The sequence below is a fragment of the Vicia villosa genome, linkage group LG3, assembly GCF_029867415.1.
Source record: "Vicia villosa cultivar HV-30 ecotype Madison, WI linkage group LG3, Vvil1.0, whole genome shotgun sequence".
In the NCBI taxonomy this organism is placed as follows: domain Eukaryota; kingdom Viridiplantae; phylum Streptophyta; class Magnoliopsida; order Fabales; family Fabaceae; genus Vicia; species Vicia villosa.
In genome coordinates this window covers 28,372,663-28,386,818 of record NC_081182.1, presented here as the reverse complement: position 1 = coordinate 28,386,818, position 14,156 = coordinate 28,372,663, and the positions used below count along the sequence as shown (strand labels likewise).

The window sequence follows — 14,156 nt, the reverse complement described above, 5'->3', positions numbered from 1 at the left end:
TTTTAGGCAACATGTGAAGCAAGATGGTTTAGCATGTGTTTCAGTATCTGGGTGTGATTGATTGCTAAATAAGTATTGTTCAACTAAAGTGCTTAACAGAACCAGTTAAGTAAGAGTTGTTCAGCTAAAGTGTTTCACATAGCTAGTTAAGAAAGGTTTTCAAGATGTAGCTAAAGTGATTGACATAACTAGTTAAGTAGAAGAGCTTAGCATGTGATTGTGTTGGCATAAGGATTGAGTTATGAGTATCTTCAGAGATTTCCTTCAGGAGAGATATGGTGTTGACTTCTTCAAAACGATGTAGAAACTTGTTTATGATAAGAAGTTTGTGTTTGGATTTAGTTTAATCAAAGAAGTCTTGATTGGATGTACCTTGAAAGAAGATTGAGGTCTAAGATTTACTCTACAAAGAAGACTTATATGAAGAGAGTTGTTTTGGATGTTATGGTGTAACATGTGGAACACGACGTTCCATCATGCGTGCTGTAACATCTGGTATATGTCATAAGATAGATGTTAGTGTCATTTTAATAAAGAAGTGTGGGTTACAATGTCTGGTCTCTGACAACATATAAATGTTATTGCAGTTATGGTTCTGAACTATTATATCCAAGTTTCACTCTATGAAGAAGATCTACAAAATCATGCTGAAGAGTTAAATTAGATGCACTTCTGCAGCATGTTGAAACGATGCTTCAAGATGTGTGTAGTGCAACATTTGACCTTGACAAAATGCCATACTAATGTTGCTTGGTGCGCAATTTCTTATTAGGATTTAATCAACTTTGTAGCAGTTATTTTAGCAATGTTTGTTTGATTTGTTAGATAGTTGGAGATGTTTAAATATGATTTATATTTGAATTTGAAATATAACAAATCATATCTTTTTGTTTGAGACAATTATAGAGAAGATCATATCCAATATAATCAGCTATTTTTTTAGACTAAATCAAATCAAATATCCAAATGAGAAAATCCCATAAGACGTTTCTATTTATGGAGACTCAAACCTCGCGTTTGATGTGTACATGTTTTGAATTCCTAGGGTTTATCTTTAGAATCTTCGTTTGTGTTATCTTTCTGCACCACTCTAGCGCCTCCTTTCATATCTTAAGGCATGTAGTTTGGTTTGATAGTTGAGTTGTAATACTTTATTCTAAGGTACTAAGTCTATAAACTTGAGAACAAAGTGTTTCTTATATTCTACTTTAATGCCATCATAATGGTTAGTGTTGAATCATTGTGTACACCACTCTATGTTTCAGTTACTTGACATAATTGTTGGTTCATATTAGTTGAGTTATAAATTCAATATTCATTAGGGTTGTTATTGAAGACAATCACTAGGGGTTAGTGATTGAGAGAAGGTGAAAGGAGTTCTCATATTTATGGGGAGACTAAAACGAAGCTTCACAAGTAGTATTCAAAAAGTGGTATTAAATTAGAATAATTTAGAGTAAGCCCATTTGTCCTTATGACTATTGGGACTGAAGTAGTTCTATAAGAAGTTCTAAATATAATGTCACTAGGATTAGGAAGACGCATTAAACAACATAAGGTTGTTGTTCATAGAAGACTAATTGTACCAATTCGAAATGATGAATTTCCTTTCTTCGGTATATTACCCTTTAGACATATGTGTTGTTTGCATCGAACCGAGTTACCAATCTCTTTGTGTTATCTCTATTCATTTTCTGCTTTATCATATTGTATAAGCTAAGACTTTATTCAGTGCTATTATAGTGGTTTATCACGTTGGATTAGTTGTCAACGCATCGTGTCTAACATATGTCGGCTCAAGAATAGAATTTCAATTCCTATAAGATCTGGTGTTTATGAGTTGTATCCTTTAACAATATGTTATTATAGTATTATATTTTTACTGGAACCCAAGAGGGGAATCTTTCATAAAGGCGAGGGGCGAGTCATCTGACCAAGCTCCCGGACGCTCAAAGGCTAGGTGCCATGGCGATGGGTGAGCTACCGTCTAAGGTCAGGGGCCACTCGAAGAAGCCATATGGTCTCCCGAAAGGGACAACGAGGCTGTCTAAAGTGGGACCCCACTATCCACACCCTCAATAAATGTGGGTAATAACATGGACCCAAAATGATTAATTGACAAAGAGTCAGACAAAAGGAGAAACCACTCTCCCCACAATCCAAGGAGACCAAATCCTTCCATGACCATATTCATTGGTCACGAAGCTAATGTAAACCTTTCACTAACTCTACAACCTAGGCCCAAAAGAATCTCTATAAATACCTTTCCTCAAAGGGAAGGAGGGACGACTCTCAGGTAACACATACTCACTTGCACTCATTAATTCAAGTGACAACCACTTATTACCATCCAATACTAATCAGAAGCACTCTGCTCCGAGTAGCCCCCTAAAAGGTAACTCTAACTGCCTGTCTGTAACCTAAAAGCACCGACCACCATCAGGACCACTCAACTCATGTGAGATGTCTCCCTAAATACTTTCAAAAACGACCACAAAAGGGTTACTCTCTGTTGTGGGCTAGCCCTCACCCAGTTCGTGTGATATAGCTACCAGGGTCTCTGAGTTTCCCTGCCCTTGCAGGGGGAACACACACCTGTATTTTTTTGGATAGTACAGTGGCGCCCACCGTGGGGTCTGGTAGAACTAACTCGGGCCTCAAGTTCAACTCATCCTACTACTAGTGTTGACGACAATGACTATGTTATCGGTGGCAATTGATGGATATGGGGGCGAATAGTTCCTACGGCGGAAGTTGTAATGATGTCATCTCATTAGGCTTGATGTCAACGCACAGGTAGATGACTATTTAATTGTTTACTTTTTTCTATTAAAATATATATTTCCGACTGACCAAAACTACTTAATTTTTATATTATATATATATATATATATATTTCCTAATCATCGGTGTATTATATTTATTTACTATTTATAACGATATTACACGACCCGTGCGAACTTAATTATTTCATTTATTTTTCTACAAAAATATACATTTTCGACTACACGAGACTACATTATTTGTATATTTTTGTACACATTTATTAGCCATCATTATATTATATTATATTTATTATTTATAACGATTTTGCGCGACCCGTGTGAACATATAGATAGATGTTAACGTAATTATTTTATTTATTTTTCCTTCTAAAATATACATTTCCAATGTGCCAAAACTACTTAATTTTTATATCATTTATATATATTTCTTAACCACCACTATATTATATTTAGGCTTAATACCTATTTTCATCCCTGCCATATGGGGTTGGTTTGAAAAACCCCATGCCAAAAAAAGTTGCAAGAATTCCCCTACCTCGTTTGGTGGATCCTCTCCCACTTTCCTCTCATAACCGACTTGGAACGTGTGGAGAACTATAATGAGGATTGACCACATGCTTGCCTACATAACCCGCTCTGAGGGAATGATAAGATCAGTCCTTTTCGAGTGTATCTTGATCGTCATGCAGCAGCTGACGTTGATTTTTGCCTATACGATGATCACCGGGAGACGCGTCATTTCGACCTTATACTCTGGATGGCTAGCCCGTGGGACGAGTCTGATGTATATGTATATGCTCGAGTGAGTGATACGCTAGTTTGGGTATTTGTAGCTTATTCCGAGACACCTCTCGATGTCTGCTTTTGACACATTGGACCGCATAGATCTTGGTGTCGTCTTTCAAGATTTCGAAAGTCATCTGGTACAAGAGGACCATCGAAGGCTGTTAGCTACACGTTAGTGGTCTTATGTAGACGAGTGCATCACATGGTTCTATAAGGTGTCACGTCCATCAGGCGCTTCTGGAGATCCACCTAGGTTATCTCATTAGGAGATACTTAAGAATGAGTAAGCTAGGAATGATCATGCCATTGATGTGTTGTATGTCTGTTGGACTATTTTGAATCTTGCGACATCGGGTATAGAGTTTGGCTAGTTTAAGAGAGGGGCAGTGGTACGGTGAATATCACACATGCCATTATTGCCGAGGCATGGAATGCTTTGCATTACACGAGGCAAAGGAGAAACAAGGGTTACACACATAATAGTTTATGTTATTCGTTTGTATTTGTATTATTTCACGTGCTTTCGAAATAATTTTTGTATGGTCAGTATATTTTTAACTTAATTAATGTATAAGTTTTTGAATGTATATAAATTAATGTTTGAGCCAAATTATGACGTTAATAATTAGTTTTAATTAATATCCAAATGCTCCTAAGGACAATTTTGTCCATTTAGTGGTGGGAGACACACCAAATGGAGTGTGGAAAGAGAAATCCTCCAAAATATTTAAGGACACAACTTTTCTATCCATCACAAAAAATTAAATAATATATCTTCAACCAATCACAAAATTCTATTTAATTTTAAATATATAATGGAGTATAAGGTGAGGGAGAAGTTAAGTCCCTCACCCATGTACCATTAATTATATACTGTTGGATCAATTACAAACAATTCAAGGGTATAGATATATTTCCTAAAAATAAATGTAATACTCTATGCTTTCCACCATCAAATCATGGTCTAACTTATTCTTTTTCTTCTTATCGGCGACCATAATTTTGGTAAGGAAAATTTTCACAAGCCCCTTGTTTTAGTTTTTGTTTACCCATTTGTTTTCTGCTACGAATATTTGCAACTGCAGACAAAACATTTTGATTTCATCTCATTCAAGTTTATGATAATATTTTAACAACCAACTTTCTAAAATCAAGTGATAATTTGTAATTTCAACTTATCCAAACCTAAAACAAAATATAATTATAATATTTTCTTACCAACAGTCTTTCTTTCTGTGATTGTTTCACTTTCTATTGAATAAAAAAATTCATAATTTCTATGTTGTCTTGTAATTTATGCTTTTAATTTTTCGAAACTTTAATATTTTTCAGCCAAAAATTAGAAAAAGTTGTAAATTCCTGCAGATCGTCATCATATGCTATAACTTTTTATTTTAAACAAATCTCTACCCTTAATAGAGCCAATGGTATATAAATAATGGCGGGACTTAAATACTCTCTCACTTTAGAAGCCAATATTCAAATAGATAGAGCAATGGTATATAAATAATGGCACACAGATGAGGGACTTAAATACTCTCTCACTTTAGAAGCCAATATTCAAATAGATAGATAAATGGGCCTGAGGAAAAAGAAGTTGAAAGCTAGAGAAAATAAAGCAAAAGCCGTTATGATGATAAACCAAGCGAAATCAGCAGAAGTGGTCACCATCATTCAACACGATATTGTATTCCGCCGCCGTCCCCCACGGTGTATAAGGAAACAACACCTCCGAATCAAAGGTGGAAATTGAAGAACTGGTACCGATCCGTTCGATCATGGAATTAAGGTGGTTGGCAGATGAAAAGGAAGACGAAGAATACGTGAGCAGGAGCTATCCTCCCTTATCGCTCTTCTACACCAAGGGTATATCTCGCAAACACTATATTCCACTATCTTTCTTCACCACCATCGTCCCCATGGATATGGATAATTCTCCAGTATTGTTCAGATCGTACAAGGAAGCATTGATGTCCGATGGAAGCAAATCCTCCGGATCTGAATCAAAGACGTTTCTGATAAACAAGTACCCCGGATCTGAATCAAAGATGTTTCTGATGCGTAAGGGAAACAAGTCCCAATCAAAGATGGGTCCGATGTATAAGGGAAACAACTCTGGGCCGATGATGGATAAGGGAAAGTCCTCCCAATCAAAGTTTATCAGAAACTCTATTCCCGATAAACTTGCTTTATCTATTCTATCAAAACTGTCCATAAAATCATTGAAGCGCTTTGGATGTGTAAGCAAATCATGGTCCGTTTTGTTTGAAAACTCTGATTTCATGACCATGTACACAACTCATTTCATATCTTGTGATGATGATTATCATACATTTACTCTCTCAAATCATATTGCTTCTGCTTATGATTACAACTCTGAATTCCATTTGCTCAACAACACCGCCAAATTCAATTTGCCACCTCCATTTCAACAGTCTGGCCGTCATAGGAGAATTCTCAACTCCGCAAGTGTTAACGGCATTTTTTGTCTTCACCAAGAATATCCAATTGATCTCAAATATGTATTGTGGAATCCTGCTACCCAGGAATTCCTGGTCATTCCTCGTAGCCCCGCTGATCTTTCACCACAACACCCTCAAAACAACCTCTATCTCAGCCATGTTTTTAATGGGTTTGGTTATGACCAACTTAGAGATGACTTTAAGGTAGTTCAGTTTATAACATTTGATTTTGATTACGAGAGTTATCGTCCTCCGATAACAGAAAGTTATTTCGAGATATATAGTTTAAAAAGTAATTCTTGGAGAACCATCGACATGAACAAAGCTCCCTCTTCTATTTGGTCTAGTTGTGGATTGTTTGATACTCGCGAAGTTTATTTGGATGGAGCATGTCATTGGGTGATTTCCGACGGAGACTACCTTGATGAAAAATCTCTGTTGTCATTTGACCTCAGTGATGAGGTGTTCCTTACAACACCCATCGGGGTTCAACCTTCTTTTCCATACAATTATGAAGAACGTTTGGCGGTGTTAAATGGATCAATTGCTTTAATATCAAATTATCACGATGATATTATCTTTCACATATATATTCTGGGTGAACTCGGTGTGGGTGAATCATGGATCAAATTATATATTTACGGTCCCTTCTCTTCCATTACATGGCCCCCAGTTGGATTTGGGAACACAAGATATATTTTCTTTCCAAAAAATGATTATGAACTAGCCTATGTTGATTTGAGCACCCAAAGAATTGAGGAGGTTGGTATTACTGGTGCAAAGTCTAGTTATTTTCAAGTCGGTCTTTACAAGGAAAGCCTTCTCTCAATTGGAGGATCAAGTAAATAGTTTTTTTTCTCTTCTTGTTTTCACCCGTAGGCATATACGGCTATGGTGATATGATCTTGTTTTATCAATTTAATTTAATTTTAAAGGTTTAGCTTTTGTGATTTGCAAACTGATTGTGTTTTCTTTAATGGAGATTTTGAAGCCTGGATAAAAAGGCCAGAGATCTAGAACAAAAACATTGTTACGGTGAATATGTCTTAACCTAGCACAAAGTGATATAATGTGTCTTAACCTAGCACAAAGTGATATAATGTGTATGACCATTATTTATTTAGCAACAGGGATGTGTTACTTTGAAATTATGAAAGGGGAAAAAATACTAGCAAAAGTGGCTATTATGTGCTTCAGCTAAGCACAGTTTTAGTCTTGAGGTTATTAGGACAATTTTTTGCCCATCAGAATCAAAATTAGAACTTTTATTTTATATTAGTAATGTATTCTATCTTCTGATAAATCTATACACTGAGGTCCATCCATGGACGTTTGATCTCGGTACTTAATTCATTCCTCACAGCGTATGATTTGGTCTAAAAACAATGACGCAAATGTCATATTCTCGCCAAGTTTATTGGAACGTGTATGGGGATATATTAGTGTACTCATCATTCGTCATTGACCCTACTTCATCACAGTAAATAATCATATTCATATTTCTCTTGTTTTACAGAAATAAATTCAAGTTTTTCAGTACAGATTCAGCACAAAACACAACAACTGTGTATAGTATAGTTCAGCAAAAGCAAAAATGGGTTTTGTAGAGCTTTTGGAAGTGGCTTCTATGCCGGTTATTCAAGTTCTGCTTATTAGTGCATTGGGATGGGAGATTTTATGGCTACTCGCTATTTCAATAGTCTTCTTTCATCAGATTTTAGAAAATCCTTAAACAAGGCAACATATTCAAGCTTCTAAGTTGATATGTTATACTAGTTTACTTTATATACATGTTTAATGTGAACAAAAATATTTAACAGGACTAATTCAGCAACATGACTCTCACCATTTAGTGCATTCATTGATCTTGACTATAGATTTGAGATTAGATGGCCAAGAACAATAAATGTGTCACATACTATGGACTTGCTGCATATAGTGAACTAATTGATCTCTGTAATTGATTTAAGATTGAACCGAGAAAATCAACTACTGCATGGAATCCGAACCTATTTTGCAGGTTGTATTCTTTATATATTCACCCCGGCACTTATGTTTTCAAGTTTTGCCAAGAGTGTTTCACTTGAAGACATGATATCATGGTACATTTGCCTTTTAATTTTTCATTTGTGTTTGTCTTAATTGGTTATGTTAATTTAATCATTTGTTAATTATTGATTTATACAGGTGGTTTATGCCAGAAATAGAGTATTATAGTTGTATGATTGATCTTTTGAGTCGGGCTGGTCATATAGGAAAAGCAAAAAAGATTAATGGAGACAATGCCAATACAACCAAATATTGCCATATGGGGTGCTCTGCTAAATGGTTATCAAATTCATGAAAACATCTCTGTTGCTAGTAAAGGGAAAGTACGACTTGCGGAGCTAGAACCTGTTCAAAGTGGAATTTATGTTCTTCTATCTAATATATATATATATGCTAATGCTGGAAGATGGGAAGAAAGTAAATATGACTAGAAAAATGATGCTGCGTAAAAGGATTGTTAAGACAATTGGTCATAGCTCAGTTGGAATGAAGCTGTTAGCCTTATGATTGACTGCTGAAGTAGTTTCAACAAGGAAAATCAGAACCGTCGTCTACTGGAGCATTTGTTCATCTCCTTTCAGCTGCCTTGGTCCGTTTATTCGCATCAATATCCAGGTCCTAACACTGATGATATTCTTGAACTAATTGTCATTGAAAACTTATATACCACATGCAGTGTAATAATTCTGTTGTCCTTGTTTACAAGCCTCAAAATCATATACGGCTTATACCATACCCAAACTGACACACAGATGGATTTTATTATATGCTATTATAAGGGATTCTAATTGCAAATTGACATAAACTACATCGCAAATTCGAATGTGAAATCTCTATGCAGAATGTCATGAATAAAACCAAACAGTCAAAAAGCAACATCATCACCATTAGGGGTGCTCAAAACCAAACCAACCCAATAGAAAACCGCAAACCAAACCAAACCAAACCGAAACCGCAAAAAACCGCATTTGGTTCGGATTAGTTTGGGTCATTTTTTAACAAAACCGCACGGTTCGGTTCGGTTTGCGGTTTGTATTTTGTAAACCAAACCAAACCGAATCAAACCGCATTATGTTACAACCTAAATTTTACTTAACTCACATCCAACCCAAAATTAAACCTATTATACATTAGCCTTATGAATACGAACAATCTTCTCTAATCTCTAATAACATTATTTCACCTTCTTTGCCACATACATCTTCCCTCTTCTTCTATAATCTTAATGTTCCGTATTTCAGTTTCATTTTTATCGCACATCTTCTTCTCTTATCTCTCAACACTTTTTCTTTTTCTTTTTCACCTTCACAAATCTTTCGTCTCTTCTATTTTTTTGTTTCATTATAATAATTTTATATTGTTTTATGTTATTATTTTATGTTTAATATTTCACTTTTGTCTAATTGAATTTTTACATATTACATAGAAAATTGTTGTCAAAATATGACGAGTTTTGTTGTTATTTGTTAGTGTATGAATGTCTAAATATAAAATTATGTTGTCATATATATATATATATATATATATATATATATATATATATATATATATATATATATATATATATATGTGTGTGTGTATGTATGGCTCAATAAAATATTTGTAAAAAACCAAACCAACCGAACCGAACCAAACCGCATTAGTTTGGTTTGGTTTGGTTCGGATTTTTTTTAAAAGTCAACCGAACCAAACCAAACCGCACTATTTTTTCTCTTGCGGTTCGGATGATTTTTTTGGTCAAAACCGCCCAAACCGCACCGCGAGCACCCCTAATCACCATAACAACCAAATGTATCAATTTTACTCTATCTATCGCAAGAAAAGATGCCTCATCAGAAGAATAAGAAACAACGGTAAAGTAATACGTGCATGGGGATTTGGTGGATTTGGTGGTATGAAAGCATCCGAAGGAGGCGCCGGACATTCGTTTTCCTTTGGATAAGTAAGTAGTTGGAATTTACTTGCACAATTTCCTTCACTTCGGCACCTAACTATTCGGGTTCCATCCGCGGATAGACAAACAGTTGCTTCAATAAATTCGTGGTCCCCAATACAGCGTAGTTCCGGGTAGAAGTCTTACATCCTTATACCTTTGCGAAATCCATAAATTTTTACCGCGTCTATTAACAGCTCTCTACTCCAATATTTGGTGTCTTCTCGATTAGACCGAGGAACAATACCAGCTTTCTTGAGGGCTTCTAAAATATCTAACGCCTCGGCCAAATTGATGGCCAACTTAACGTAATCCTTTTGTTGAATAGAGGGATATGAGCACCGTCCGTGAGCATTCCATTGTTGTCTCCAAAATTGTCGAAAGTCTTGAAAATAATAGCTTGGCCAAAATTTGTCCATTCTGGTAAGAAGTGCGGAAGAAAACTGAAATAGAAAGTTATGATCGTGGTAAATAAACTTCAACTTTGACAATCTAATTGGTTCCAATTATATATGAAATTCCAAAACAAAACAATATGAAATAGAAACACATTACCTCGTATTCTCTCAAATGCATCCCGTCTGGATTTGTGGTGGTGCAGTCCCTAGGCTGTGGTTCCTGAAGTGTGGAAGGCCAAATGCCGTGAATTGTAAGTTTGTCCACGATAGGAGAAATCTTACACACACGACCATCTTCCTCATACACTTCACACACGGTAGGACCCCATTGCAAAACCAGCTTCAAATAATTAAAGGGAACCGCGGCTGATTGTGAAATCAAAACAGCACAGACAATAAATGTCACTAAAAGCAGTGAAGAATGAGAAGAGCTCATGATGAATCCTGCAAAATGTTGTTCATGCATCATCAAGAATCGATCAAGAAATATATTATTAGTTTAGTTACCGCAAAAAAACAACTTTATATATCCAGCAAACGAAAGCTACACCAAAGTTCATATAGAATTGCATAAAAAAAATGACTAGAAGACTACAAAAAATGTTAATATGTTTTTGCCATTTTTTATGAACAACAATTAAGTGAAAATTTTCTAAAATCATGATCGTAACATCACATTTTTGCTTACCACATTTTCATCAAAAGAGATAGAAAACTACAAAGATTATGAAGAAAAATTCAAATACAAAAAACCAGAAAAAACAAGATGAAAGGTTCGACAGAAAACCAATAATATAGCATTGCTCTTTATTTTATTTCAAAACCATACCTCATGTGATACCAATTTTCATGTGATACTAAAATCAATTGGGCAATCATATTAATAAGTCACTACGTGACAAAACTCAATCAATGACCAATCACACACCAACATCCATTTTCAATTACCACAACAAAAAGAATCAGTACTATGACATGGAAAAGAAATTTAAGCCCTGACCAATAGGATGCGGCCACACACAGGAGGGAGGCCAAAACATTCAAACAAACTGACGCCGGAGCTAGGCCTCCGGTCACCTTCTCCGGCAGGCTCCTCGCCGGTGATGCGTCTAAACGCCCAGAAATTTCAGAATCATACACTACCTCCCTCGGATTCTCGTGTAGAACACGAATCCGACCTCAGTTTCAGTATACAATGCCTTAAACATCCTGAACGAACTCAATTCAGTCATGCCCTAACTCACCGGAATCCACGAAACACGAGTTACTCTACTTATTTCTATGCGTTGAATCCAATATGCATACATATTCATTGAAACACACGCAACTACCACAGAAAATCAGAGCAATAAGAACACCTGCAACAAGATATACATACATCCACCTCCAGCCTCCGGTGGCGGAGCTCAACAGCTTATTCAATGAATGTACTATCATCAACAACTACACATGCTGAGAAAGAGATCAAGAACTTACCTGATGAAGAATCTTGATCGGATCTTCAGAAAACTCAACAGCTGCTCCTACTTCCGATGAAGATGATGATAGCTTTGAGATAACTCCACCGACTGCGAAATAAACTCAGTTTTGGAGTTTGCTTGAATCCTTTAATCTGAAGTTGGATCAAGAAAAGGAAGGTGATAAATGCTTTGAAGAAAAAAAAATGCAGAATCGATTTTCAAGGATCCGTGGAGGAAGGTGATGCTGTTTGCAGTCCCAAAATGAAGATGATGATGGTTGAGGTTTAAAACCGTTATGGATTTTTTTTTGAGTTTTGTAACAAACTTATGGTGTGGAGAGATAGTGACTGAATGAGAGGAGAGAGAAAATTTGAGGTATTCGAGAGGAATGAGAGTGAGAGTGTGAAACTGGGAAAAGAAAATCGAGGAGAGAGAGTGGCAAAATGTGTGGGGTGATTCTTATATGAGGGTATATGATGGATAGGGTGGTGATGAGTGCAGCTGATACTTTTCCTTAACAACTTAATATGCAAGTTGTTATTCATTTGAAGTAATTTCTCCCTCCACTTTCATGTGTGTCACTCTTTGCATGGTTACATGGGGTAATATACTTGAGTTGGTGCCTTATGCACGCTGAGCTGCAGCCCTTTTGCACCACACACAACAAAAGCCTTCGAATGCAAATTTTGGCTAACCGGCAGTAGTGACCCCGTGTTCGTGCCTTAAACTTCTCAGCCATGCATCTTGAGTTGTGTGTGCGTCTATTAGTAATGTTATTCTTGCAACTTCTGTACAAAATGCCCAGGAAAAATGTTGTTGCTTGGAACTGTATGATAAATGGTTACCAAGGATATAAACTAATGAAGGTGGTTTGATATGATTGTGGCATATTTAATGTATTTATAATTTTGTTATTTTTTGTTCCATCAGACTAATGTTAGTATAAGAGAAAATTGGTGATGCACAGTGTAAAACTAAAACTGTCAATCAATTACGACCATGAATCAGGACAAGTTAGACTGTAATTTTAAAAAAACTTATATGACATGGTAAAATGATTTGTTTCTATTGGATGACATTGTAAAACTTTTTTACACTGTCAGTGCACTACCTTTAACCTCTTAGTATAATTGTATTTTTGTAATGGTTTTAGAAATCAAAATTAATTATTTTTAGATAAAAGTTCATCACTTTTAATTATTTTTAACCAAAATTACTACAATTTATAAAATTAGGGACTACATATCTTAATTTTAAAATTGTTTTAAATAATTTGAATTTTAAAATATCTCAAGTCAAATGTATAAATAGTTAAATAAATTATAATATTGTATAGGATTATAAATAGTTATTTAATCGTATGTGTCATAAATTTTGTGCAACTCTACTTATTACAGTGGAAGAGCTTTTTCTGAGTATGAGTTACTAATGATATAATAATAATAATAATAATAATAATAATAATAATAATAATAATAATAATAATAATAATAATAATAATAATAATAATAATAATAATAATAATAATAATAATAATATAAGTTAGTAAAATAGAAATAGATTCACAAATAATTGTAATAATAAAAATATAATAATAACAGTAATATAACCTAATAAAATAAAAATAGGTAGCTAGCATAGGATACCAGAGATAGGTTTACGGTGGGTTACACACACAGTAAAAACAGTAAACTTTTTGAAGTGGGTGCAAATTGACGGGCTAGGCGTAGGTCTGCCCTTGTTGGCATTAGGAGAAACGGTTCATGCTTATCTGTTGAAAAGTAATATTGCAACGGATATTGACCTACTACTGCTCTTTTGGACATGTATGCCAAGAATGGTGAGTTAAGAAGTGCACAAAAGGTTTTCAATAGTAGTTTGGAAAAGAAAGATATGGTGATGTGGACTAGCATGATTAATGGTTTAGCCATACATGGTTATGGAAATGAAGCTTTGAGTATGTTTTAAATAATGCAAGAGGATAGTACTATGATCCCTGATCATATTACTTATATTGGAGTTTTATTTGCTTGTAGTCATGTTGGATTGGTTGAAGAGGCTCAAAGACAATTTCACAAGATGACAAAGAGGTACGGTATAGTGCCAGAAAGAGCACATTATATTTGTATGATTGAACTTTTGAGTCGGGCTGGTCATATAGGAGAAGAAAAAAAATTAATGGAGATAATGCCAATACAACCAAATCTTGCCATAGTGTGTTTTTTTTTTAATAAGTAACTCTTGTATTAAGGAGTATTGGAGATATTCCAACCCATACAAGA

At 35.2% G+C, this 14,156-nt stretch overlaps 2 protein-coding genes across 2 annotated transcripts; one reads left to right on the top strand and one right to left on the bottom strand.

Moving 5' to 3' along the window:
• The first annotated feature begins 5,130 nt into the window (after positions 1-5,130).
• Positions 5,131-9,393, top strand: LOC131660800 (F-box protein CPR1-like). The gene is made up of 3 exons (XM_058930130.1): positions 5,131-6,875; positions 7,551-8,136; positions 8,222-9,393. The coding sequence occupies exons 1-2, from the start codon at positions 5,351-5,353 to the stop codon at positions 7,610-7,612; spliced, it is 1,587 nt and encodes a 528-aa protein (XP_058786113.1). The 5' UTR covers positions 5,131-5,350; the 3' UTR covers positions 7,613-8,136; positions 8,222-9,393.
• A 766-nt stretch (positions 9,394-10,159) lies between these two features.
• Positions 10,160-10,850, bottom strand: LOC131657773 (ribonuclease S-4-like). Its single transcript, XM_058927135.1, has 2 exons — positions 10,572-10,850; positions 10,160-10,459 (listed from the first exon to the last, which is right to left on the bottom strand). The coding sequence occupies exons 1-2, from the start codon at positions 10,848-10,850 to the stop codon at positions 10,160-10,162; spliced, it is 579 nt and encodes a 192-aa protein (XP_058783118.1).
• Between the last annotated feature and the right edge of the window lie 3,306 nt (positions 10,851-14,156).